Raw genomic sequence first — 21,271 nt, 5'->3', positions numbered from 1 at the left:
CGTTAAGATCGTCCATTGACGTAGGCTGCATTTTAGGATACGGTGGGAAACGGGGCTCTACTTTATTTTCTTCCAAACGCACAGCCAGTCGGTCTAATAGCATTCACTGAATAATACCTTCCTCAACTGATACAAAGACTTCAGAATATATCAGATTTTCCTACTTGTAGTGACGAGTATCTGTACACGTGCATGACGTGTGTATCCACCCGTGCACACCCACATGGTACTTATGGTGTTCTGGACTCTACTGTCTTCCGCTGCCTGGTCTAGCCCGTGTAACGCGATGGAGCTCAGTCCAAAGTCCTCACTCACCTGCCCTTCTTCATCAAACGCCATGACCACCACAGCAGCTCCAAACTTCTTAATCTTTCTAGCCTTCTCCAGGAAGTCGCCCTCGCCCTCCTTCAGACTAATGCTATTGACAATGCACTTCCCTTGGCAGCATTTCAGCCCGGCTTCAATCACAGCAAAATTGGAGGAGTCGATGCACAAGGGCACCTGAGATCAGAAGGGCAAGAAAAGTCACAGAAAAATTACAAGTCACTACAAACTCCCACCCAAGGGCTCCCAAATATTCCTTATTTCTTATTTAGGAAAACAACAAACAAATAATAGTAGTGTGGCAGAAAGAGGATTTTAAGGTAGTCGTTCTTAATGCCCAAAATACTTGGGAGTAATTCCAGTCTTACAAGAGACCCCACGTAGAAACCAGGAATTTATAAATCAAAGATCACGACTAAACACTGGAATGAAACCACTGAGGTCAGCTCACCGGCTTCATTTCCAGGTTACGCTTTCGAGTGCCTAAACTAAATCTCCAACAGGATTCAGAAAATCCCTGATCTGACTCTGGGGTTAATGCTCAGCCTTGTACACCCCTGGGAACAGCCTTCCAGCCAAGTTATTCAAATTCAATCTTCCCTTTAGAAAATCAAGTTCTTGGGGTGCCCGGGTGGCTCAGTCGGTTAAGCATCTGACTTCAGTTCAGGTCATGATCTTATGGTCCTTGAGTCTGAGCCCCACATCGGGCTCTGCATTGACAGTTCAGAGCCTGGAGCCTGCTTCGGATTCTGTGTCTCCCTCTCTCTCCGCCCCCTCCCATGCTTACACCCTGACTCATTCTCACAAATAAATAAACATTAAAATTTTTTTTAAAAAGAGAAAGAAAAGAAAATCAATTTCCTGACTGGGGGCGGGGGTGTTTAGAAGAGTTCTAGAAGTAGAAGCGTTTTACTATTAGAAAGGAAAAGATGTAATATTTAATAAAAGCATATAACTAAAATAAAGGACAAAACTGGAACGCACAGATGAGAACGGGTTCATTTTTAACAGTCTCTGTGCATTCGTGCCTCTGTTCCAGGAAAAGTAAAAGTAAGTAAGGGTTCCAAGGCAGGACTAGCTTCAAGCAAAGAAATGAAAGAGGGCAGCTGATCTAAGCTCCATTACTTTTTTTTTTTTTTTCCTTTTTTTTTTTTTTTATTTTTTAATATATGAAATTTACTGTCAAATTGGTTTCCATACAACACCCAGTGCTCATCCCAAAAGGTGCCCTCCTCAATACCCATCACCCACCCTGCCCTCCCTCCCACCCCCCATCAACCCTCAGTTTGTTCTCAGTTTTTAACAGTCTCTAATGCTTTGGCTCTCTCCCACTCTAACCTCTTTTTTTTTTTTTTTCCTTCCCCTCCCCCATGGGTTTCTGTTATGTTTCTCAGGATCCACATAAGAGTGAAACCATATGGTATCTGTCTTTCTCTGTATGGCTTATTTCACTTAGCATCACACTCTCCAGTTCCATCCATGTTGCTACAAAAGGCCATATTTCATTTTTTCTCATTGCCACGTAGTATTCCATTGTGTATATAAACCACAATTTCTTTATCCATTCATCAGTTGATGGACATTTAGGCTCTTTCCATAATTTGGCTATTGTTGAGAGTGCCGCTATAAACATTGGGGTACAGGTGCCCCTATGCATCAGTACTCCTGTATCCCTTGGATAAATTCCTAGCAGTGCTATTGCTGGGTCATAGGGTAGGTCTATTTTTAATTTTCTGAGGAACCTCCACACTGCTTTCCAGAGCGGCTGCACCAATTTGCATTCCCACCAACAGTGCAAGAGGGTTCCTGTTTCTCCACATCCTCTCCAGCATCTATAGTCTCCTGATTTCTTCATTTTGGCCACTCTGACTGGCGTGAGGTGGTATCTGAGTGTGGTTTTGATTTGTATTTCCCTGATAAGGAGCGACGTTGAACATCTTTTCATGTGCCTGTTGGCCATCCGGATGTCTTCTTTAGAGAAGTGTCTATTCATGTTTTCTGCCCATTTCTTCACTGGGTTATTTGTTTTTCGGGTGTGGAGTTTGATGAGCTCTTTATAGATTTTGGATACTAGCCCTTTGTCCGATGTGTCATTTGCAAATATCTTTTCCCATTCCGTTGGTTGCCTTTTAGTTTTGTTGGTTGTTTCCTTTGCTGTGCAGAAGCTTTTTATCTTCATAAGGTCCCAGTAATTCACTTTTGCTTTTAATTCCCTTGCCTTTGGGGATGTGCCGAGTAAGAGATTGCTACGGCTGAGGTCAGAGAGGTCTTTTCCTGCTTTCTCCTCTAAGGTTTTGATGGTTTCCTGTCTCACATTCAGGTCCTTTATCCATTTTGAGTTTATTTTTGTGAATGGTGTGAGAAAGTGGTCTAGTTTCAACCTTCTGCATGTTGCTGTCCAGTTCTCCCAGCACCATTTGTTAAAGAGACTGTCTTTTTTCCATTGGATGTTCTTTCCTGCTTTGTCAAAGATGAGTTGGCCATACGTTTGTGGGTCTAGTTCTGGGGTTTCTATTCTATTCCATTGGTCTATGTGTCTGTTTTTATGCCAATACCATGCTGTCTTGATGATGACAGCTTTGTAGTAGAGGCTAAAGTCTGGGATTGTGATGCCTCCTGCTTTGGTCTTCTTCTTCAAAATTACTTTGGCTATTCGGGGCCTTTTGTGGTTCCATATGAATTTTAGGATTGCTTGTTCTAGTTTCGAGAAGAATGCTGGTGCAATTTTGATTGGGATTGCATTGAATGTGTAGATAGCTTTGGGTAGTATTGACATTTTGACAATATTTATTCTTCCAATCCATGAGCAGGGAATGTCTTTCCATTTCTTTATATCTTCTTCAATTACCTGCATAAGCTTTCTATAGTTTTCAGCATACAGATCTTTTACATCTTTGGTTAGATTTATTCCTAGGTATTTTATGCTTCTTGGTGCAATTGTGAATGGGATCAGTTTCTTCATTTGTCTTTCTGTTGCTTCATTGTTAGTGTATAAGAATGCAACTGATTTCTGCACATTGATTTTGTATCCTGCAACTTTGCTGAATTCATGTATCAGTTCTAGCAGACTTTTGGTGGAGTCTATCGGATTTTCCATGTATAATATCATGTCATCTGCAAAAAGCGAAAGCTTGACTTCATCTTTGCCAATTTTGATGCCTTTGATTTCCTTTTGTTGTCTGATTGCTGATGCTAGAACTTCCAGCACTATATTAAACAGCAGCGGTGACAGTGGGCATCCCTGTCGTGTTCCTGATCTCAGGGAAAAAGCTCTCAGTTTTTCCCCACTGAGGATGATGTTAGCTGTGGGCTTTTCATAAATGGCCTTTATGATCTTTAAGTATGTTCCTTCTATCCCGACTTTCTCAAGGGTTTTCATTAAGAAGGGGTGCTGGATTTTGTCAAAGGCCTTTTCTGCATCGATTGACAGGTTCATATGGTTCTTCTCTTTTTTTTTGTTAATGTGATGTATCACGTTGATCGATTTGCGAATGTTGAACCAGCCCTGCATCCCAGGAATGAATCCCACTTGATCATGGTGAATAATTCTTTTTATATGCTGTTGAATTCGATTTGCTAGTATCTTATTAAGAATTTTTGCATCCATATTCATCAGGGATATTGGCCTGTAGTTCTCTTTTTTTACTGGGTCTCTGTCTGGTTTAGGAATCAAAGTAATACTGGCTTCATAGAATGAGTCTGGAAGTTTTCCTTCCCTTTCTATTTCTTGGAATAGCTTGAGAAGGATAGGTATTATCTCTGCTTTAAATGTCTGGTAGAACTCCCCTGGGAAGCCATCTGGTCCTGGACTCTTATTTGTTGGGAGATTTTTGATAACCGATTCAATTTCTTCGCTGGTGATGGGTCTGTTCAAGCTTTCTATTTCCTCCTGATTGAGTTTTGGAAGAGTGTGCATGTTTAGGAATTTGTCCATTTCTTCCAGGTTGTCCAATTTGCTGGCATATAATTTTTCATAGTATTCCCTGATAATTGTTTGTATCTCTGAGGGATTGGTTGTAATCATTCCATTTTCATTCATGATTTTATCTATTTGGGTCATCTCCCTTTTCTTTTTGAGAAGCCTGGCTAGAGGTTTGTCAATTTTGTTTATTTTTTCAAAAAACCAACTCTTGGTGTCGTTGATCTGCTCTACAGTTTTTTTAGATTCTATATTGTTTATTTCTGCTCTGATCTTTATTATTTCTCTTCTTCTGCTGGGTTTAGGCTGTCTTTGCTGTTCTGCTTCTATTTCCTTTAGGTGTGCTGTTAGATTTTGTATTTGGGATTTTTCTTGTTTCTTGAGATAGGCCTGGGTTGCAATGTATTTTCCTCTCAGGACTGCCTTCGCTGCATCCCAAAGCGTTTGGATTGTTGTATTTTCATTTTCGTTTGTTTCCATATATGTTTTAATTTCTTCTCTAATTGCCTGGTTGACCCACTCATTCGTTAGTAGGGTGTTCTTTAACCTCCATGCTTTTGGAGGTTTTCCAGACTTTTTCCTGTGGTTGATTTCAAGCTTCATAGCATTGTGGTCTGAAAGTATGCATGGTATAATTTCAATTCTTGTAAACTTATGAAGGGCTGTTTTGTGACCCAGTATATGATCTATCTTGGAGAATGTTCCATGTGCACTCGAGAAGAAAGTATATTCTGTTGCTTTGGGATGCAGAGTTCTAAATATATCTGTCAAGTCCATCTGATCCAATGTATCATTCAGGGCCCTTGTTTCTTTATTGACTGTGTATCTAGATGATCTATCCATTTCTGTAAGTGGGGTGTTAAAGTCCCCTGCAATGACCACATTCTTATCAATAAGGTTGCTTATGTTTATGAGTAATTGTTTTATATATCTGGGGGCTCGGGTATTTGGCGCATAGACATTTATAATAGTTAGCTCTTCCTGGTGGATAGACCCTGTGATTATTATATAATGCCCTTCTTCATCTCTTGTTACAGCCTTTAATTTAAAGTCTAGTTTGTCTGATATAAGTATGGCTACTCCAGCTTTCTTTTGGCTTCCAGGAGCATGATAAATAGTTCTCCATCCCCTCACTCTCAATCTAAAGGTGTCCTCAGATCTAAAATGAGTCTCTTGTAGACAGCAAATAGATGGGTCTTGTTTTTTTATCCATTCTGATACCCTATGTCTTTTAGTTGGCGCATTTAATCCATTTACATTCAGTGTTATTATAGAAAGATATGGGTTTAGAGTCATTGTGACGTCTGTATGTTTTATGCTTGTAGTGATGTCTCTGGTACTTTGTCTCACAGGATCCCCCTTAGGATCTCTTGTAGGGCTGGTTTCGTGGTGACAAATTCCTTCAGTTTTTGTTTGTTTGGGAAGACCTTTATCTCTCCTTCTATTCTAAATGACAGACTTGCTGGATAAAGGATTCTCGGCTGCATATTTTTTCTGTTTAGCACACTGTAGATATCGTGCCAAGCCTTTCTGGCCTGCCAAGTTTCAAAGGAGAGATCAGTCACGAGTCTTATAGGTCTCCCTTTATATGTGAGGGCACGTTTATCCCTTGCTGCTTTCAGAATTTTCTCTTTATCCTTGTATTTTGCCAGTTTCACTATGATATGTCGTGCAGAAGATCGATTCAAGTTACGTCTGAAGGGAGTTCTCTGTGCCTCTTGGATTTCAATGCCTTTTTCCTTCCCCAGTTCAGGGAAGTTCTCAGCTATAATTTCTTCAAGTACCCCTTCAGCACCCTTCCCTCTCTCTTCCTCCTCTGGGATACCAATTATGCGTATATTATTTTTTTTTTAGTGTATCACTTAGTTCTCTAATTTTCCCCTCATACTCCTGGATTTTTTTATCTCTCTTTCTTTCAGCTTCCTCTTTCTCCATAACTTTATCTTCTAGTTCACCTATTCTCTCCTCTGCCTCTTCAAGCCGAGCCATCGTGGATTCCATTTTGTTTTGCAATTCGTTTAAAGCGTTTTTCAACTCCTCGTGACTGTTCCTTAGTCCCTCGATCTTTGTGGCAAGAGATTCTCTGCTGTCCTGTATACTGTTTTCAAGCCCAGCGATTAATTTTATGACTATTATTCTAAATTCACTTTCTGTTATATTATTTAAATCCTTTTTGATCAGTTCATTAGCTGTTGTTATTTCCTGGAGATTCTTCTGAGGGGAATTCTTCCGTTTGGTCATTTTGGAGAGTCCCTGGCGTGGTGAGGACCTGCAGTGCACTTCCCCTGTGCTGTGGTGTATAACTGGAGTTAGTGGGCGGGGCCGCAGTCCAACCTGATGTCTGCCCCCAGCCCACTGCTGGGGCCACAGTCAGACTGGTGTGTGCCTTCTCTTCCCCTCTCCTAGGGGCGGGATTCACTGTGGGGTGGCGTGTCCCGTCTGGGCTACTTGCACACTGCCAGGCTTGTGTTGCTGGGGATCTGGCGTATTAGCTGGGGTGGGTAGGCAAGGTGCACGGGGGCTGGAGGGGCAGGCTTAGCTCGCTTCTCCTTAGGTGATCCACTTCAGGAGGAGCCCTGTGGCAGCGGGAGGGAGTCAGATCCGCTGCCGGAGGTTTGGCTCCGCAGAAGCACAGAGTTGGGTGTTTGCGCGGAGCGAGCAAGTTCTCTGGCAGGAACTGGTTCCCTTTGGGATTTTGGCTGGGGGATGGGCGGGGGAGATGGCGCTGGCGCCTTTGTTCCCCGCCAAGCTGAGCTCTGCCGTCCGGGGGCTCAGCAGCTCTCCCTCCCTTTGTCCTCCAGCCTTCCCGCTTTCCGAGCAGAGCTGTTAACTTATGACCTCCCAGACGCTAAGTCGCGCTTGCTGTCGGAACACAGTCCGTCCGGCCCCTCCGCTTTTGCCAGCCAGACTCGGGGGCTCTGCTTGGCCGGCGGGCCGCCCCTCCGCCCCGGCTCCCTCCCGCCAGTCCGTGGAGCGCGCACCGCCTCACCGCCCTTCCTACCCTCTTCCGTGGGCCTCTGGTCTGCGCTTGACTCCGGAGACTCCCTTCTGCTGATCCTCTGGCGGTTTTCTGGGTTCTTTAGGCAGGTGTAGGTGGAATCTAAGTGATCGGCAGGACGCGCTGTGAGCCCCGCGTCCTCCTACGCCGCCATCTTCCGGAACCCCCCCTAAGCTCCATTACTTAAAGTGACGCCCACGTCAGGCCCCGTGCTAGACTGGGGGGCACTGATGGAGCAGGAGGCTCCCGGGCTTCCCCAAGCTTGTTAAGATAAACGACTAGACACACAGTGCCATGAAGTGTGGGTAACGTGGGGGCAGGTGAGCAGCATGTCTCGGAGGCACCTCGCCTCCCAAGGGCACCTAGGGCAAAGAGAGAGCAGGGCAGGAGAATGCAGGGAAGGTTCCCAGGGCAGTCGGCTCGTCCGTAGGCCACTCTTCCAAAGCAGAGCATGACGGAACGAGGGAGCCATCGACTCTGCTCTTTCTTACCACACTGGCAGTGACAGGTTTGCTAGGAAAGGGGTCAGGCACCAGTGACGATACCAGGCCCACTTTCTAAACCGCTGGCTGAGTTTGGTGTCCCGGCTGTGCTGGTAATATGGGCTAGTCACACGTTTTTATGCTCGACTCCAGTCGTTCATAATTTGGTCTCAAGTAAATTGTGGTAGGAGGTCAAAACCAGGAGAGATCAAGACAAAATTACTGGACCAATCAGAACAGTAATTCAAAAGGTCTTCGGTTACTTAAGGCTGGTCCTTGTTGAGGCACTCCTATGTTCACGATTCACGAGTCAGACAAAGCAGCGGAAAGAAACTCGGGTCAACAGTCAGCGGACTTGCCTGGGACCGTGAGGAGAGTCTTCTGACCCCAGTAGAGCCCCCTTCCCACCGCTCAGCAGATAAAAAGCTGCTCCCCCTCTCATTCTGATGGACTTGGAACAAGTCATTTGGTTTCTCCGCACCTTAAATTCTCAAAATATTTACTCCCAGAGGAGTGACAGGGCTTTTTACTGAGGAGTTTTAAGACACAAATGAAAGACGGGTCGATGTAATTCACTGCTTACCACAAGATGTCTAACTTAAGCATTTGCCATGGGCCTAATGAAAAGCAGACAGCCTCGTCCCTCAAAGCACTAGGAAGTTTCCTTTAAGAAGAACTTCACAAATCACTTCTCACCACAAATTCAATGGTAGAAAATGAAGTAAAATGTTTAAAGATTTTAGAATCCATCTAAAAAAATATTTTTTAAACTGGACACAATTAACTTTCATCTTTTAAAGAACAAATGTAAAAGCTCACATAGAATGCTTCAATTTAATCTTGTTTTATAATTTTGTTTACTCTGATAAGCCCAAATGGGTCTCTTCTTCCTGCAATAAAGAAGAACTGGCTGAGCGCCCCTGTGTTAGAAATGGAACCCATGACTTGGTAAAAGCGGGTAATTGCATCCTTCAGAGACATGGTAAGCAGGTTCCTAGGCCATCCCGACATCAGAGGAAACTCAATTCTTGTGAGCAATTCCAGAAGCCTTGGAAACAGCCGAGCTGAAGTCACAGCTCTCTCTGGTTTATATCAAAAGGCTGCCATTAAAGGAGAAACTGACAATCAGAAACTGTTGGGTGTTCACCGTAAGAAACCAGAAAACCAGTGTATAAGAGGACAGACCCATGGGACAAATGACAAGGTTAAATGAGTGACAGAGTGAGGGCAGGTGAACTCCCTTGGGGAATAAACATTTTGTACAACCTTGGCAATGTCAGGCTCAGAAGCAATAAAGTTGCAAAATCTGGTCATTGCACTTGTACCATCCAGCATCCCATCATCCATGTTGATATCCAACACCTGGGCTCCCATTTCCACCTGCACTTTGGCAATGCTGAGAGCTTCCTGAGGAAAGAATGCCAGAGGAGGCAGCATTAGGAGAGGGCGACCCGAGAGAAGGCAGGCAAAGTCATCCCTACCTTCCCGGCAGTCCTTCCAAATCAGACTAGACTGGCCAGCCACCCCAACCCTGGGCCCGCTCTCCTCCCACCAATCATCACAGACGGATGACTGACCCTTCTTTAACATCTCCTCCATCACATAATTTCATCACTCGGAATTCACCAAGGTGCTGTTTTTCCTGCCATAGAGAAGCTACACTCCCCAGCCTGGTGTCCCAGGCCTGCCGTGACCTGGCCCCGTCTTCTTACCTAACTGAACTCCCCCATTCCTCCCCTCCTGGTTCCCTTCACCCAGCCACGTCTTTTCCACTTCCGAGTCACAGGTCACATCGTCCCCCTGCTTGAAATACAATCTCCTTCCCTTCTATACTGTTTAGGACCCAGCTCAAGCCCCATCTCCTCCAAAAGAAGTCCTCAGAGAAACCATCCAAAACTTCTGTTGCTCTTCAGTGTTTGCCAAGACATGCAAAGCATGTTGCCGCCTATTGGTAAGAGTTACATGAAATAGGAGTTAAATAAAACTCAGCAGATTTTTATACTGGAAGGTTTTTCAAATCCTGTAATACACTATTACGCACTGCAAATATCCAAGAACAGGATATAATACGCAGCATTTCCCATTTACGACCATTTAAGGAATATCTTGTAGGATCAGTGTTCCAGAGAACATCCTTCAGGTGGGAAACACTGCTTATTCCACAACGCTCTGCCGCCTCCCAACTTCTGTGACAGCTGTGATCATTATGGTATGGTTTACGACATCATCCTGTCCTCGTGATTTCAGGAGTATCAGCTTATTCCTCAAAATAGAGCGTTAAGTGTTTAGGACTCTAGAAAGGTCCTGCTTTCCTGCTCTCCTCTGAACAATGCTGGGCAAAATATACACGTTCTATAAATGCTAATTGATAAAACAGAGTTTATTTTGGGTCTTCACAGTCCACTTCATAACGTAATAAAATAAGTAAGGATAAAATCAACGGTAGCTTCTGATGTTGTCCTAATTTTTCCCTGGCTTAAGCAAGCCACATAGAAACTGTCAAGGCATCACTATGATAGAGCAGACATGGGAGCCTCTGGCATTGCCCGAGGAAAGACCATTCGTGATGACCCAAGGTTACACGGGAAAAAGACGACAACAAAATTCAAAATCAAAACCAAAAAGTGTTTTCCAGCACGCGTCCCCATCCCTATCCTGGAAGGGCTCGCACCTGGCCGGGGGCGGACGACACCGGCCCACAGAACAGCTGGCAGTGCTCCCCCACTCGGGGTGAGTCCAGCGCCAAGGCTGCCCGAGCAGCAGGGAAGGGCCAGGTCTCTGCGGACTGAAATGGAGGAAGCCACCCGAGAGGGAGAGTCTTCGGCTGGCCCCTGGGGGACAGACTGGGGGAAGCAGAGAGGAGACGGGGCAACCTGGCAAGACTGGCGATCAAGAGTCGGACAGCAGAGATGCCAACACCCTGCCTCTCTATTCCAGAAGAGTCACGGAGTGAGAGCGTGGAGGTCCGAGCCTCCCACACGGGCTCACTACGATGAAGTCATGTGTACAAGGTGAGCAACACTCAGCACTGGGGTTTCTTTTAGGCCAGTGCTCTTCCCAGCAAACCGCCAAGCCTTGAGGGATCGTTACTTCAAGGGAAATTAGAATCAAATAAGGAGTCACCCCTACTGATCCCATTCCAGCCTCCACCGCCTCCTCGTCCTGTGGACTCTAGGCAGAGACAGCAGAGAACACTGGGGGTCTATCACTTACTTGACGGAAAACAACAGGCAAGTAGTTTAACTTGCCCCAAAGGCCCATTGGTAGGATGGGGATAATGATAATACCCATCTCACAGGTCTGTGTGGGTTCAACAGTGACGTAAAGTGCTGAGCACCACGACTGGCCCATAGTAAGACCTTACTAAAACAAAAAATCTTTTTAATGTTTGTTTATTTTTGAGAGACAGAGAAAGTGCGCACAAGCGGGGGAGGGGCAGAGAGAGAGGGAGACACGGAATCCGAAGCAAGCTCCAGGTTCTGAGCTGTCAGCACAGAGCCCGATGCAGGGCTCGAACTCACGAACCGTGAGATCATGACCTGAGCTGAAGTCAGACTTAAGCGACTGGGGCACCCAGGCGCCCCTAAATGCTAGACACTGTTACCCCCATCTGCTTGCATCTTCCTAAAACGCCCTCTGTTCTCAGTGTCAAATCTGTCAAATCTGAGGGCTGAAAGGGACGCTACAGAATGACCCTAAGAATCAAAACATAAATAGAAACGTGGCCAATGGAAGAACGCCATAGAACCACAAAGGCTCATGAGGATTTTAGAGGGGAAGAGACATGTAAAAAAAAAAGGCACGGCATGGGGGAGGGAGGGGCGGGGCAGAAGCAAGCCTCCTGGAATATTCGAATGACAGACCAGGATATGAGAGAGGTCTGGTGCCTGCATGGAGAGAACTGAAGAGTGGCCTAAGGAGTCTGGATTTTATCCCATCTGCAAAAAAATGTCACCCTGTGGCAGCTTCTGGCCTGGGGTGACAGAAGCACACAGTGGCAGCGAGCAGCAGCAGGAGCACAGGGAAAAACACTGACACGATGGCCAGGAACCGGCTAAGAGGCTCGGCTGGAGGGCCGCAAAGGATGACAGACGGGCCCTTTCTCGGTGAGTAAAACTAAGTCCGGTTTGATACTGGTGTCTGGAAGACCTACTTCCTAAAGCAAAACCTCGGTGACAGCTGATGATAAGATAAATCAGACTAAACTCCTCCAATTTTAACTTCTGATTTTAATAAGAAAAAAAAAATCTATCCAGATGCTTAGGGGAGGCACTTTTGGGATCAGATTTTGCTTACGCGCAGGGTGACTGAGCCTGAAAATACTGTGGCTAAACTATCACGTAAACTTTCCAAGACAGGGGCCTCGTCCTTCTTTTCTGTTTGGTTGTCTGTGTCAGTCCAGAGCCAGCAGAATCAGAAACACTACGAGTCACTTGGTTGATGCGGTTATGAGGAAGTGGACAGGAATTTTCTCGGCTTCCTCTTTCCCTAGAAGGATTTGTGAGAGGCCAAAATGCAGAGTACTCTCAAATTTTTAAATTTATCTCACAATTAACAGAAAAGGTCGGAACGCGGATCCCTCCCATCTCACCCCACTTCACATCCCCAGGGAGGTTCTTTTCGACCAACGTTAGTAAGAACGGCTTCGGTCTCCCGAAGCCTCCCCTCCCAGCTGCCCAGCCCGCTGCTAACACGCATGACCGTTCTCCTCACAGTCCCCACCGCGCTGCAAATCACTCTCTCAGAGGCAGAGCGGTTTCACTGACAGGCCGTCTAGCCGACGACATGGCAGTTGCCTCAAGGGTCTTACTAAGATGCTCACTTCATAGTTTCCTGCCATGATGAGTTTAGCAAACCTCCTGGATCCTGCCACGTTACAGCGCTCTCCAATGTTAACAAAGTTGGTGTACGGTCCGATCCTGAAGGGCTCTAGACCTTAAAAGGAGAAGCATTTTGAGAACTTTCTGGAAATTCACATGATGATACGAGACAGACAGAAAACAAGCGCTTTCATGAGAAAGAAAAGTTTTGGCGGCACAGCGCACCTGGCTACACAGGACGCCTAATGCGGGGTGAGGAAGGACCACGGCCTTCTTCCCCCAGAAATCTTTAAACATGACAAAGGCTGTATGTTACGGCTGCACTTACAACCACAACTCTCAAAACAAGTATTTCAGGGCTTTTCAGTTCAAAATTTTTCTAAGGAACTGCATCATACCAGCTTTGATAAACAAGGAAATATTATCATCATACCCCTATTTCACCAAGAGCGTGGGGCCAAGGCCGGGAGGTCAGGAGCCAAAGGATTGCTCGCAGCTGGCCACTTGGAGATCAGCGGGAAGCCAGCCGGGGCAAGCTTCCTTCATCCCCCCGGCAGCGTGCTCAGAACTCTACCTGCTGTCTTTGACCCAGAGGCCAAGAGCCCGGGACCAGCAAGGTCGGACTGGGTCACCAGGAAGGACCCAGGATGAGCCCTGGGAGACCGGAGTCGCCACGGCACACCCTCCACTCGTGAGCGGACTCTGGGAAACGCAACTCGGGCTGTCTGCACCTCTTGCCTTATTTGCCAAGGGGACGTAACATCTCCCCCGGTACGGGCAAGGTTAGGGGCAAATACCAGCTTTACAATTAGGAACACATTAACCGAGGTAAAAGCAACAGGCGGTGCAAAGTTATCACTACAGAAAACGCTGTTATCTGTTTCTGTTCTAATGATATTTAAAGCACGAGGAGACAGCGTCTGGCAGGATCTGGGGACGGCCAGCCCCGGGTTCCAAGCCCCGTCCAGCTATTTCAGCACACAGACCAGGGCCGCTTCTTTTGTGGCCTCTGATTGTATAAAAGAGAGACATAAAAGGATGTTTTTTCACACTTTTTTCATACATTTCATAGCAATATTGTAAAAACGAGACTAGATAATACTGATAAGCATAAAATTAGCATCTGCAGTCATCGCTGGTGTTGTTAATGAGAGAAAATGGCTTTTGCATCCTTTGCCAAAGCACTGGTTGAAAAGGAACAAGATATCGGGGAGAGGAAAATAATGAATACAAGATGAGTAATTATGAAGGTCTTCCAGACTGGTTAACAGACTGGGGAGACATCCCTTCCCAGTTCTGTCTTACGATTTCTTCCCACTGGTAGTGACTCTCCACGTGAACCTCGGGGTACCCCTGATCCGGAGGCAGACGCCAAGGTTCGCAGGGCAGGCAAACAGGGGTGCCAACATTTACGTGCTGAGGGGGACCCTGCGCCACCGCCCTACAAGCATTGTATGCAAAGTGCTTCTCGACTATTATCAATGTGAGGTATCTGACAAAAAAGCTCCATTTTCCTTACGTCTGCAATCTATAAGAGAACCATTTAAAGGAGTGTGTCGGATGTCATTCTTTTAAAATCTGATTGAAGGTGATTTTTAAAAGCAATTTAGAAATAGCACTGGAAATTCAAATTGGAAGAAGAGGCTTCTTTGATTCTTCCACATAAATTCTTTTTAAAAGTCCTATCTAAAAGGTTCTCTTGTTTCAATCTTGGCAAAGTCAATCAGTAGTCTTAAGATCTAAGGATGAAATCAACTATCCTACCACACCTCTCCCTGGCAGAAGCCACGTTCGGGGGTAAGGGGTGTGCCATCACCCCCTAAATCCCACTCCCTCTAGGCTTGCTCTCCGGCTTCTGGAAAATGAACAGAAAGCCAGGAAGACTGCAGAGGGTTTTTAACCCAACTTCACACTCACTCACTGGGATGAATTCTATGAAATATGTTCTGACTGAGAAAAGGAGGTGCTGCTTTTGCTGTCCTTAGATTTTATTTCAACTTCCTTAGAGGAACATAAGGAACACACATATTTCAATTTTGAGAAATGTTAAATTCTAAGCTATTAGGGTGCATAATTTCCCACGTGCACTATTTGCAGATTCTCTAAGAATCTGTTATTGTATACATATAGCTGTATATCTATAAATATATATACACACACACATTTTTGTTGTTGTTGCTTAAAAATGCCATCTAAGAATATGTCATTTTAGTATTGTGGAGAAAATATAAAACTTAAAGTTATTTCTCTAATAGTCGGCATAATGGACTACTTTACTGATGTTCCTTATTTGAACATCAAAACTCATTCCAGAAAAGGGAGGCTGCCCACCTTACAGGACTGATGAGCACCCAACAGAACAGTAACTACACCTCTTTGTAAAGTCCTGAACACACAGCAAATGCAGGATCATGGCAAGAATATCATAGAAGCAAACGATTTCCTAGGAAGAGGCTGCCGTCATTACAAACCACTGTTTGTGGAGGTTTGGAACTTCCAATAACTAACGGCAAATCCGACGATTCAAATGGTTAGCCTGTGGCCAAGAGCGTGTTTTCAAAGCGGTGCGTAACAGAGCCGCGACTGTGTGAGTTCTAATTCTGAGCAGAGACCCCCCGACCTGGGCAAACCACCTGTGCCTTCTGCACATTTCCCACCTCTACTCTCCACTAGAAGCCACTTAAATGCCAGAAAACACGCACGCCTCTTGACCTAAGAAGCAAGTTACTTGGCACACGTATCACCACCGCTCGGAATAAACGTACGGAATTAACCCACAAGTGGTTTCTGAAATCCTAACAATCGTGTCTCTACCACTTACCAGAGAGTAACATATGCTGTTCAAAAACAGTGGCAGGTGGAACTCTAGGCTTACAGTTTTTCACAGCTTCAGCAATTTCCCTGAGTTAAAAGACAAAACACTACATCCATTAATTCAGAAGAAAATAAATTGAATTAAGCTAATTTCCAGCTATGAAATTAAGTCTATTTAACATAATTATGCACATAATTATGTACCTAATTCCAAACGTGCGGCAGCAGCTACGCCTTTTAGTTTTCTCAGCAAGGCCCAAAATGAACGTACAAACTTGAACTTTTCTCTACCTGCCCAGTCTGCTGGGCACTGACTGTACCAGCTTCTGCACTCAGAGATACAAACTGAGAGACGGATGGGATGGTTTATGCAAATGCCAACAGCAAATCCCCTCCTTTCTTTCCCAAACCCATAGGTGTCCTTCCCTCCATGAACCATGTACTTGCTTCCTAGTAGTTTGACAGAAAAAAGGCTTCCTCGTAGAGGAGGAGCACACCAGCAGACGGGGTGCCACGAGTGCAGGCCTGTGTTTTAGGTCTGTTTTCTCCAAGCATAAGCACACAGTAGGGAGGGCACGTAGTAATAAATCACTTAAAACCTCAAAAGTAATTACTCCCAAAAATTTGCTTTGACTGTGCACACACTTCTTAACCTTATTGGCTTTAGTAAATCAGGTCTTAGATCAACTTGGAAAAATCAGGCTACTCCACTAAATTTATCAGGACCTGTATGAAATACTCACTCTGCTGACCTAGATTAGTATGCAGATGCCCCAGTAGAAGCAGCAGGAGAGCGTGTGCGTGCACACACACACACACACACACACACACAGAGGTGAATAGACAGAGAAACATATATGCCTACATGTATATACACACAATCACACAGGTATTTTTTTTTTAATGTTATTTTTGAGAGAGAGACAGAGACAGAGTGCGAACGGGGCAGAGACAGAGGGAGACACAGAATCTGAAACAGGCTCCAGGTTCCTAGCTGTCAGCACAGAGCCTGATGTGGGGCTCAAACTCACAGACTGTGAGATCCTGACCTAAGCTGAAGTTGGACGCTTAACTGACTGAGCCTCCCAGGCAGCCCACCCCACAGGTATTTTTAAAACAACTCTCTTTAGGGGTGCCTGGGTGACTCTGTCGGTTGAGCATCTGTCTTTGGCTCAGGTCATGATCTCACAGTTCATGAGTTTGAGCCCCACATCAGACTCCACGCTGACAGTGTGGAGCCTGCTTGGGATTCTCTATTTCCCCCTCTCTCTCTGCCCCTCCCCTGTTCATGCTCTCTAAATAAAACTTTAAAAAATAAATAAATAAAAACAAAACAACTCTTTTTAAAAAGGAGAGGATAACCTTAAAAACAAAAGGAGACCGAAAGATATACTATATTCAACAACTGATAGCTTTTAGATATTATTTAAAAGATGTTTTAAAAATTACATAGGCTCGGGGCGCCTGGGTGGCTCAGTCAGTCAAGCAGTTAAGCGTCCGACTTCGGCTCAGGTCATCTCACAGTTCGTGGTTCAAGCCCCGTGTTGGGCGCTATGCTGACAGCTCAGAGCCTGGAGCCTGCTTCAGATTCTGTGCCTCCCTCTCTCTCTGCCTGTCCCCTGCTCATGCTCTGTCTCTCTCTGTCTCAAAAATAAATAAAAACATTAAAAAAAAAATTACATAGGCTCTTGCGGTGCCTGGGTTGCTCAGTAGGATGAGCATCTGACTTCGCCTCAGGTCATGATCTCATGGTTGAGTGTTCGAGCCCCGCGTCAGGCTCTGTGCTAACAGCTCTGAGCCTGGAGCCTGCTTCGGATTCTGGGTCTCCCTCTTTCTCTGCCCCTCCCCTGCTCAATGCTCTGTCTCACTCTATCTCAAAAATAAATACAAACATTAAAAGCAAATAAATAAATAAAAATAAAAATTATATAGGCTATTAACAGAGTCTATCACAGAAGCCAACAAAAACAGTGAAATGTTAGATACATCAGAACAGTGGACATATCATGTGCACAGACTCAGCACAGTGGGATGACTGGCTCAAAACCGACCGTCACTCTAGGGAAAAAGCAAGTTACAAACAGTCCTAAACTGTATCCTATCTCACTGAATTGCCAGCCTCTTTAAGCCACACACTGGCAAGGACTTGAACACATGCTCTCCTTCACACCCTGTCCCTCAGATGCTCGCTCAACAACACGGGTTAGGCCAATGACCGGGCGACTTCTCTTGACCTCAAGGAGCTTGGTTGTCTTGTCGTCTTTTCCTTCCATGAGAGAACTAACGGGGATGTGTGTTTGCCCACAGAAAATATGAGCTGTCCTTCCTTGACTTTCTGAATATTAGTCAGGTATTTATGGATAGAATATCGTGATGGAATTTGCTTTACAATGTTCTCAGGGGAAAAAATTGGGAAATAGATAAAAAAAAAGAAAGAAAAGCAAAATACTGAAAATTATGGAAACTCTGTCACAGGCACATGGGGATTCATTTTATTAATCTTCCTTTGTTTTTGGAATTTGTCACAGTATAAAGGTATCTTAGTTTGCTGGGGCTGCCATAATGAAATACCACAAGACTGAGTAGCTGAAACAGCAGAAATTTTTTTCTCGAAGTTCTAGAAGCTAGAAGTCTGAGAAGAAGGTGTTGGCAGAGCTGGTCGCCTCTCTGGCTCGCAGATGTCTTCCTCTCCCTATGTGTTCACAGGGTCCCTTCCTCTGTGCGACTGTGTCCTCATCTCTTCTTACAAAGACACCAGTTATGTTGGATTAGGGCCAACCCACATGATCTCATTTCACCTGAATCGTCTCTTTGAAGATCCTATCTCCAAATACAGTCACTTCAAAGGAACTGGGAGGTTGGGACTTCAACATACGAATTTTGGGGGGTGGGGACACAATTCATCCCACAACAAAAGGTAAAATACTTAGAAATGATTACCACCTGATATGATCTGGTGTCGTACCACAGCACCCACCAACTATATTGACCAAGCCATCCACAGCAAAGGCCTGCATTTAGGAAAAGAAACAGTTTCAGAGTCCGTCTGAATTCGAAATTCACCACCACCACTTCAGCGGAAAAGAGATCTACATTTCATAAATGAATGTTTCACTAAAAAGAGGGCTAAACATAATCCAAGATACAAAGCTTTCACATGCCTTAGATAGGTTTAAAGCAGGGAACATAGCTCAGATAACTATGAAATCCTTTGTACCATTTAAAATGTGATGATGTAATCATTTGCCTACTTGGACATAATAAAGACCTTTTTTTTACCTATATACTGAGCGGAATCACATGATGAGCTGGATAGCACATCAAATAACACATGAAGTACATACCAGCTTTTACATTTACATTAATTTAAAATTTTATGGGGGTGCCTGGGTGGCTCAGTCGGTTAAGCATCCGACTTTGGCTCAGGTCACGATCTCACAGTTGGGGAGTCCGAGCCCCACGTCAGGCTCTGTGCTGACAGCTCGGAGCCTGGAGCCTGCTTCGCGTTCTGTGTCTCCCTCTCTCTCTCTGCCCCTCCCCCACTTGTGCTCTGTCTCTCTCTCAAAAATGAATCAACATTTAAAAATTTTTTAATTAGGGGCGCCTGGGTGGCTCAGTCGGTTAAGCGTCCGACTTCAGCTCAGGTCACGATCTCGCGGTCCGTGAGTTCGAGCCCCATGTCGGGCTCTGGGCTGATGGCTCGGAGCCTGGAGCCTGCTTCCAATTCTGTGTCTCCCTCTCTCTCTGCCCCTCCCCTGTTCATGCTCTGTCTCTCTCTGTCTCAAAAATAAAAATTAACATTAAAAAAACAATTTTTTTTTAATTAATTTAAAATTTTAAAGAATTAAAAATTCAGCTCCTCAGTCACATCTCAAGCTCTCGGCACACAGCAGTGGCTGCATACTGGACAGTGTGGTGTAGAATTTAACCACACGCTAGTTAGGGAAGGACAGGAACTTAAACAGGAAGTCAAGGAACTGAGATGTCGGAGAACTGGAAAGATCATCTACTAGAAAGGTCTTGAAGTCTCAAGAATTAAGTCAGAAATCATTTAGGAGATAATGTTAATGAGTCAGAAGCTAAAACTTCAAGGAATGAGGAAAAGAGACCCAGGAGTTAGTGGGTGGTACGGTCCTAAGACCTGGGATTCAAAGGTGGGAGGTATGTGGGCAAGAAGGTATCCTTGTGACAACAGGGAGCAAGAAGACATCAACGCTCCCCAACAGTATGCTTGAGGCAAAGTGGGGGAGGGGAGCCACCACGTGAGGGCCTTGCAGAGAACAGCCTAGTTTCAATGAGTTCGGGTTGGACCTGACTGGGAATTTTGCAACAGACACCAGTGCCTGATGGGAAGAAAAATGCTGTCATCAAGCCCCTCCCTCTGCCTCCACCACCTTAATTCAGAGTAGTTAAGCCATTTTTTTGTTTGTTTGTTTTTAATGTTTATTTATTTTGAGAGAGAGAGGGGCGCCTGGGTGGCTCAGTCGGTTAAGTGTCCGACTTCGGCTCAGGTCATGGTCTTGTGGTTTGTGAGTTTGAGCCCCACGTGGGCTCTGTGCTGACAGCTCATGCTCTCTCTCTCTCAAAAAGAAATAAAAATTAAAAAACAAATTTTTTTTTAAAGAGAGAGAGAGCAGGGGCGGGGCGAGAGAGAGAGGGAGACAGAAAATCCCAAGCAGGTCCCATGCTGTCAGCACAGAGCCCAATGCAGGGCTCAATCCCATGAACTGTGAGATCATGACCTGAGCCAAAATCAAGAGTCGGACACTTAACAGAATGAACCACCCAGGCACCCAGAGTAGTTCAGCTTTTGTTATACATACACTGGGATTGCTTTAGCAGAAAATTTTAAGTTTTCTAAATATTCTCTAGATACTCTAAATCTAAGATTTCATTTCTCTATCTCTTAAAAACTGAAGGGAAAGAGAATGGTTAACCTTTAGTTGCACGGCCATCATGTGTGGAGTTTCATCGTAGTCACCGAAAGTGTTGGGAAGACCTAGGAAAGCAGATTACAAGCATTATTGAAAATCGCCTTGACGCGTAGACTAATGTTGGCGAAGGCTTTAGGTTTAAAAGTGAGAAAAGTTTATAATTATATGATGATTGCTTGCAAAATCAAACTAATTCTTAATAATGAACACAGTAAATGAAGAGGTATCACACCCCCACCCCCCAAAAAACCACAGAGGCAAATAAACAGAGACTATTTCTCTTCCATCTGAAAGAAGAGTCACCACCCCCAGCCCCTTCCCATGAAGGAAACTCAATCTCGTCAGCTAGCTGCTTGGGGGCGGGGGTTAGGAGAGTACTACATATCCTCTGAATTGATGAGACCACCGGCTATAAAATTAAAAACAAAACAAGCAAAACACAACTAATCACCTCTCAAATAAATTTTTCCAAGTAAAACTTTAGCATCTAATTAACCAATTTCCTGTTTTATTTATTATCCCCTTCTAGTTTTCTTCTTCTGGTGGGAAAGAAAATTTATTAAGCATTAAAATGTACGTATTTTGGGAAAGAAAGCTGGAAAATGATGTTTACCCCTAAGGAGCTAAGCAAATGCTCAAAAACATTCACCAGGAAATCTGGTTAATCCAAAATGGGTTACCAGTTTCTAATTGGACAGTTTGAAAACTGCCTATAAATATCTTAAAATTTCTTACATATAGTAACATAGAAGAGCTACCTTTTAGAAAGGAATAATTTAACACACAGGTTGTTAATACAGCAGAATGGACAGGAGGGCTCCCTCTCCTCTTTCTTGCACTCCTCTCTTTGGCCACATTCACTCGGCCAGCACTGTCACCAAAAGCAAGGCTCTGCTCGGCTATGTACTGGGATTCATCCCCCAAAGTTCTGTCCAATTCCGAGGCTTTCAGGATGAGTCAAACTATTCCTTCAAGTCTAG

The 21,271-nt window shown here is 44.8% G+C and overlaps 1 protein-coding gene across 3 annotated transcripts in view; it reads right to left on the bottom strand.

The window, feature by feature from the left end:
* The window catches only part of MTR (5-methyltetrahydrofolate-homocysteine methyltransferase), a 137,128-nt gene that overhangs the window by 87,690 nt on the left and 28,167 nt on the right, over positions 1-21,271 (bottom strand). For all 3 annotated transcript variants that reach the window (XM_019418899.2, XM_019418900.2, XM_019418901.2), the window contains exons 10-15: positions 20,295-20,356; positions 18,301-18,368; positions 15,365-15,444; positions 12,546-12,658; positions 8,990-9,130; positions 316-501 (exon numbers count right to left, since the gene is read on the bottom strand). In XM_019418899.2, coding sequence (XP_019274444.2) covers positions 316-501; positions 8,990-9,130; positions 12,546-12,658; positions 15,365-15,444; positions 18,301-18,368; positions 20,295-20,356 — 650 coding nt within the window. The remainder of the gene's footprint in view (positions 1-315; positions 502-8,989; positions 9,131-12,545; positions 12,659-15,364; positions 15,445-18,300; positions 18,369-20,294; positions 20,357-21,271) is intronic.

This window comes from Panthera pardus, unplaced genomic scaffold (genome assembly GCF_024362965.1).
Source record: "Panthera pardus isolate Hobbes unplaced genomic scaffold, ASM2436296v1 HiC_scaffold_22, whole genome shotgun sequence".
Taxonomy (NCBI): domain Eukaryota; kingdom Metazoa; phylum Chordata; class Mammalia; order Carnivora; family Felidae; genus Panthera; species Panthera pardus.
This window is presented reverse-complemented; position numbering and strand designations above follow the sequence as displayed.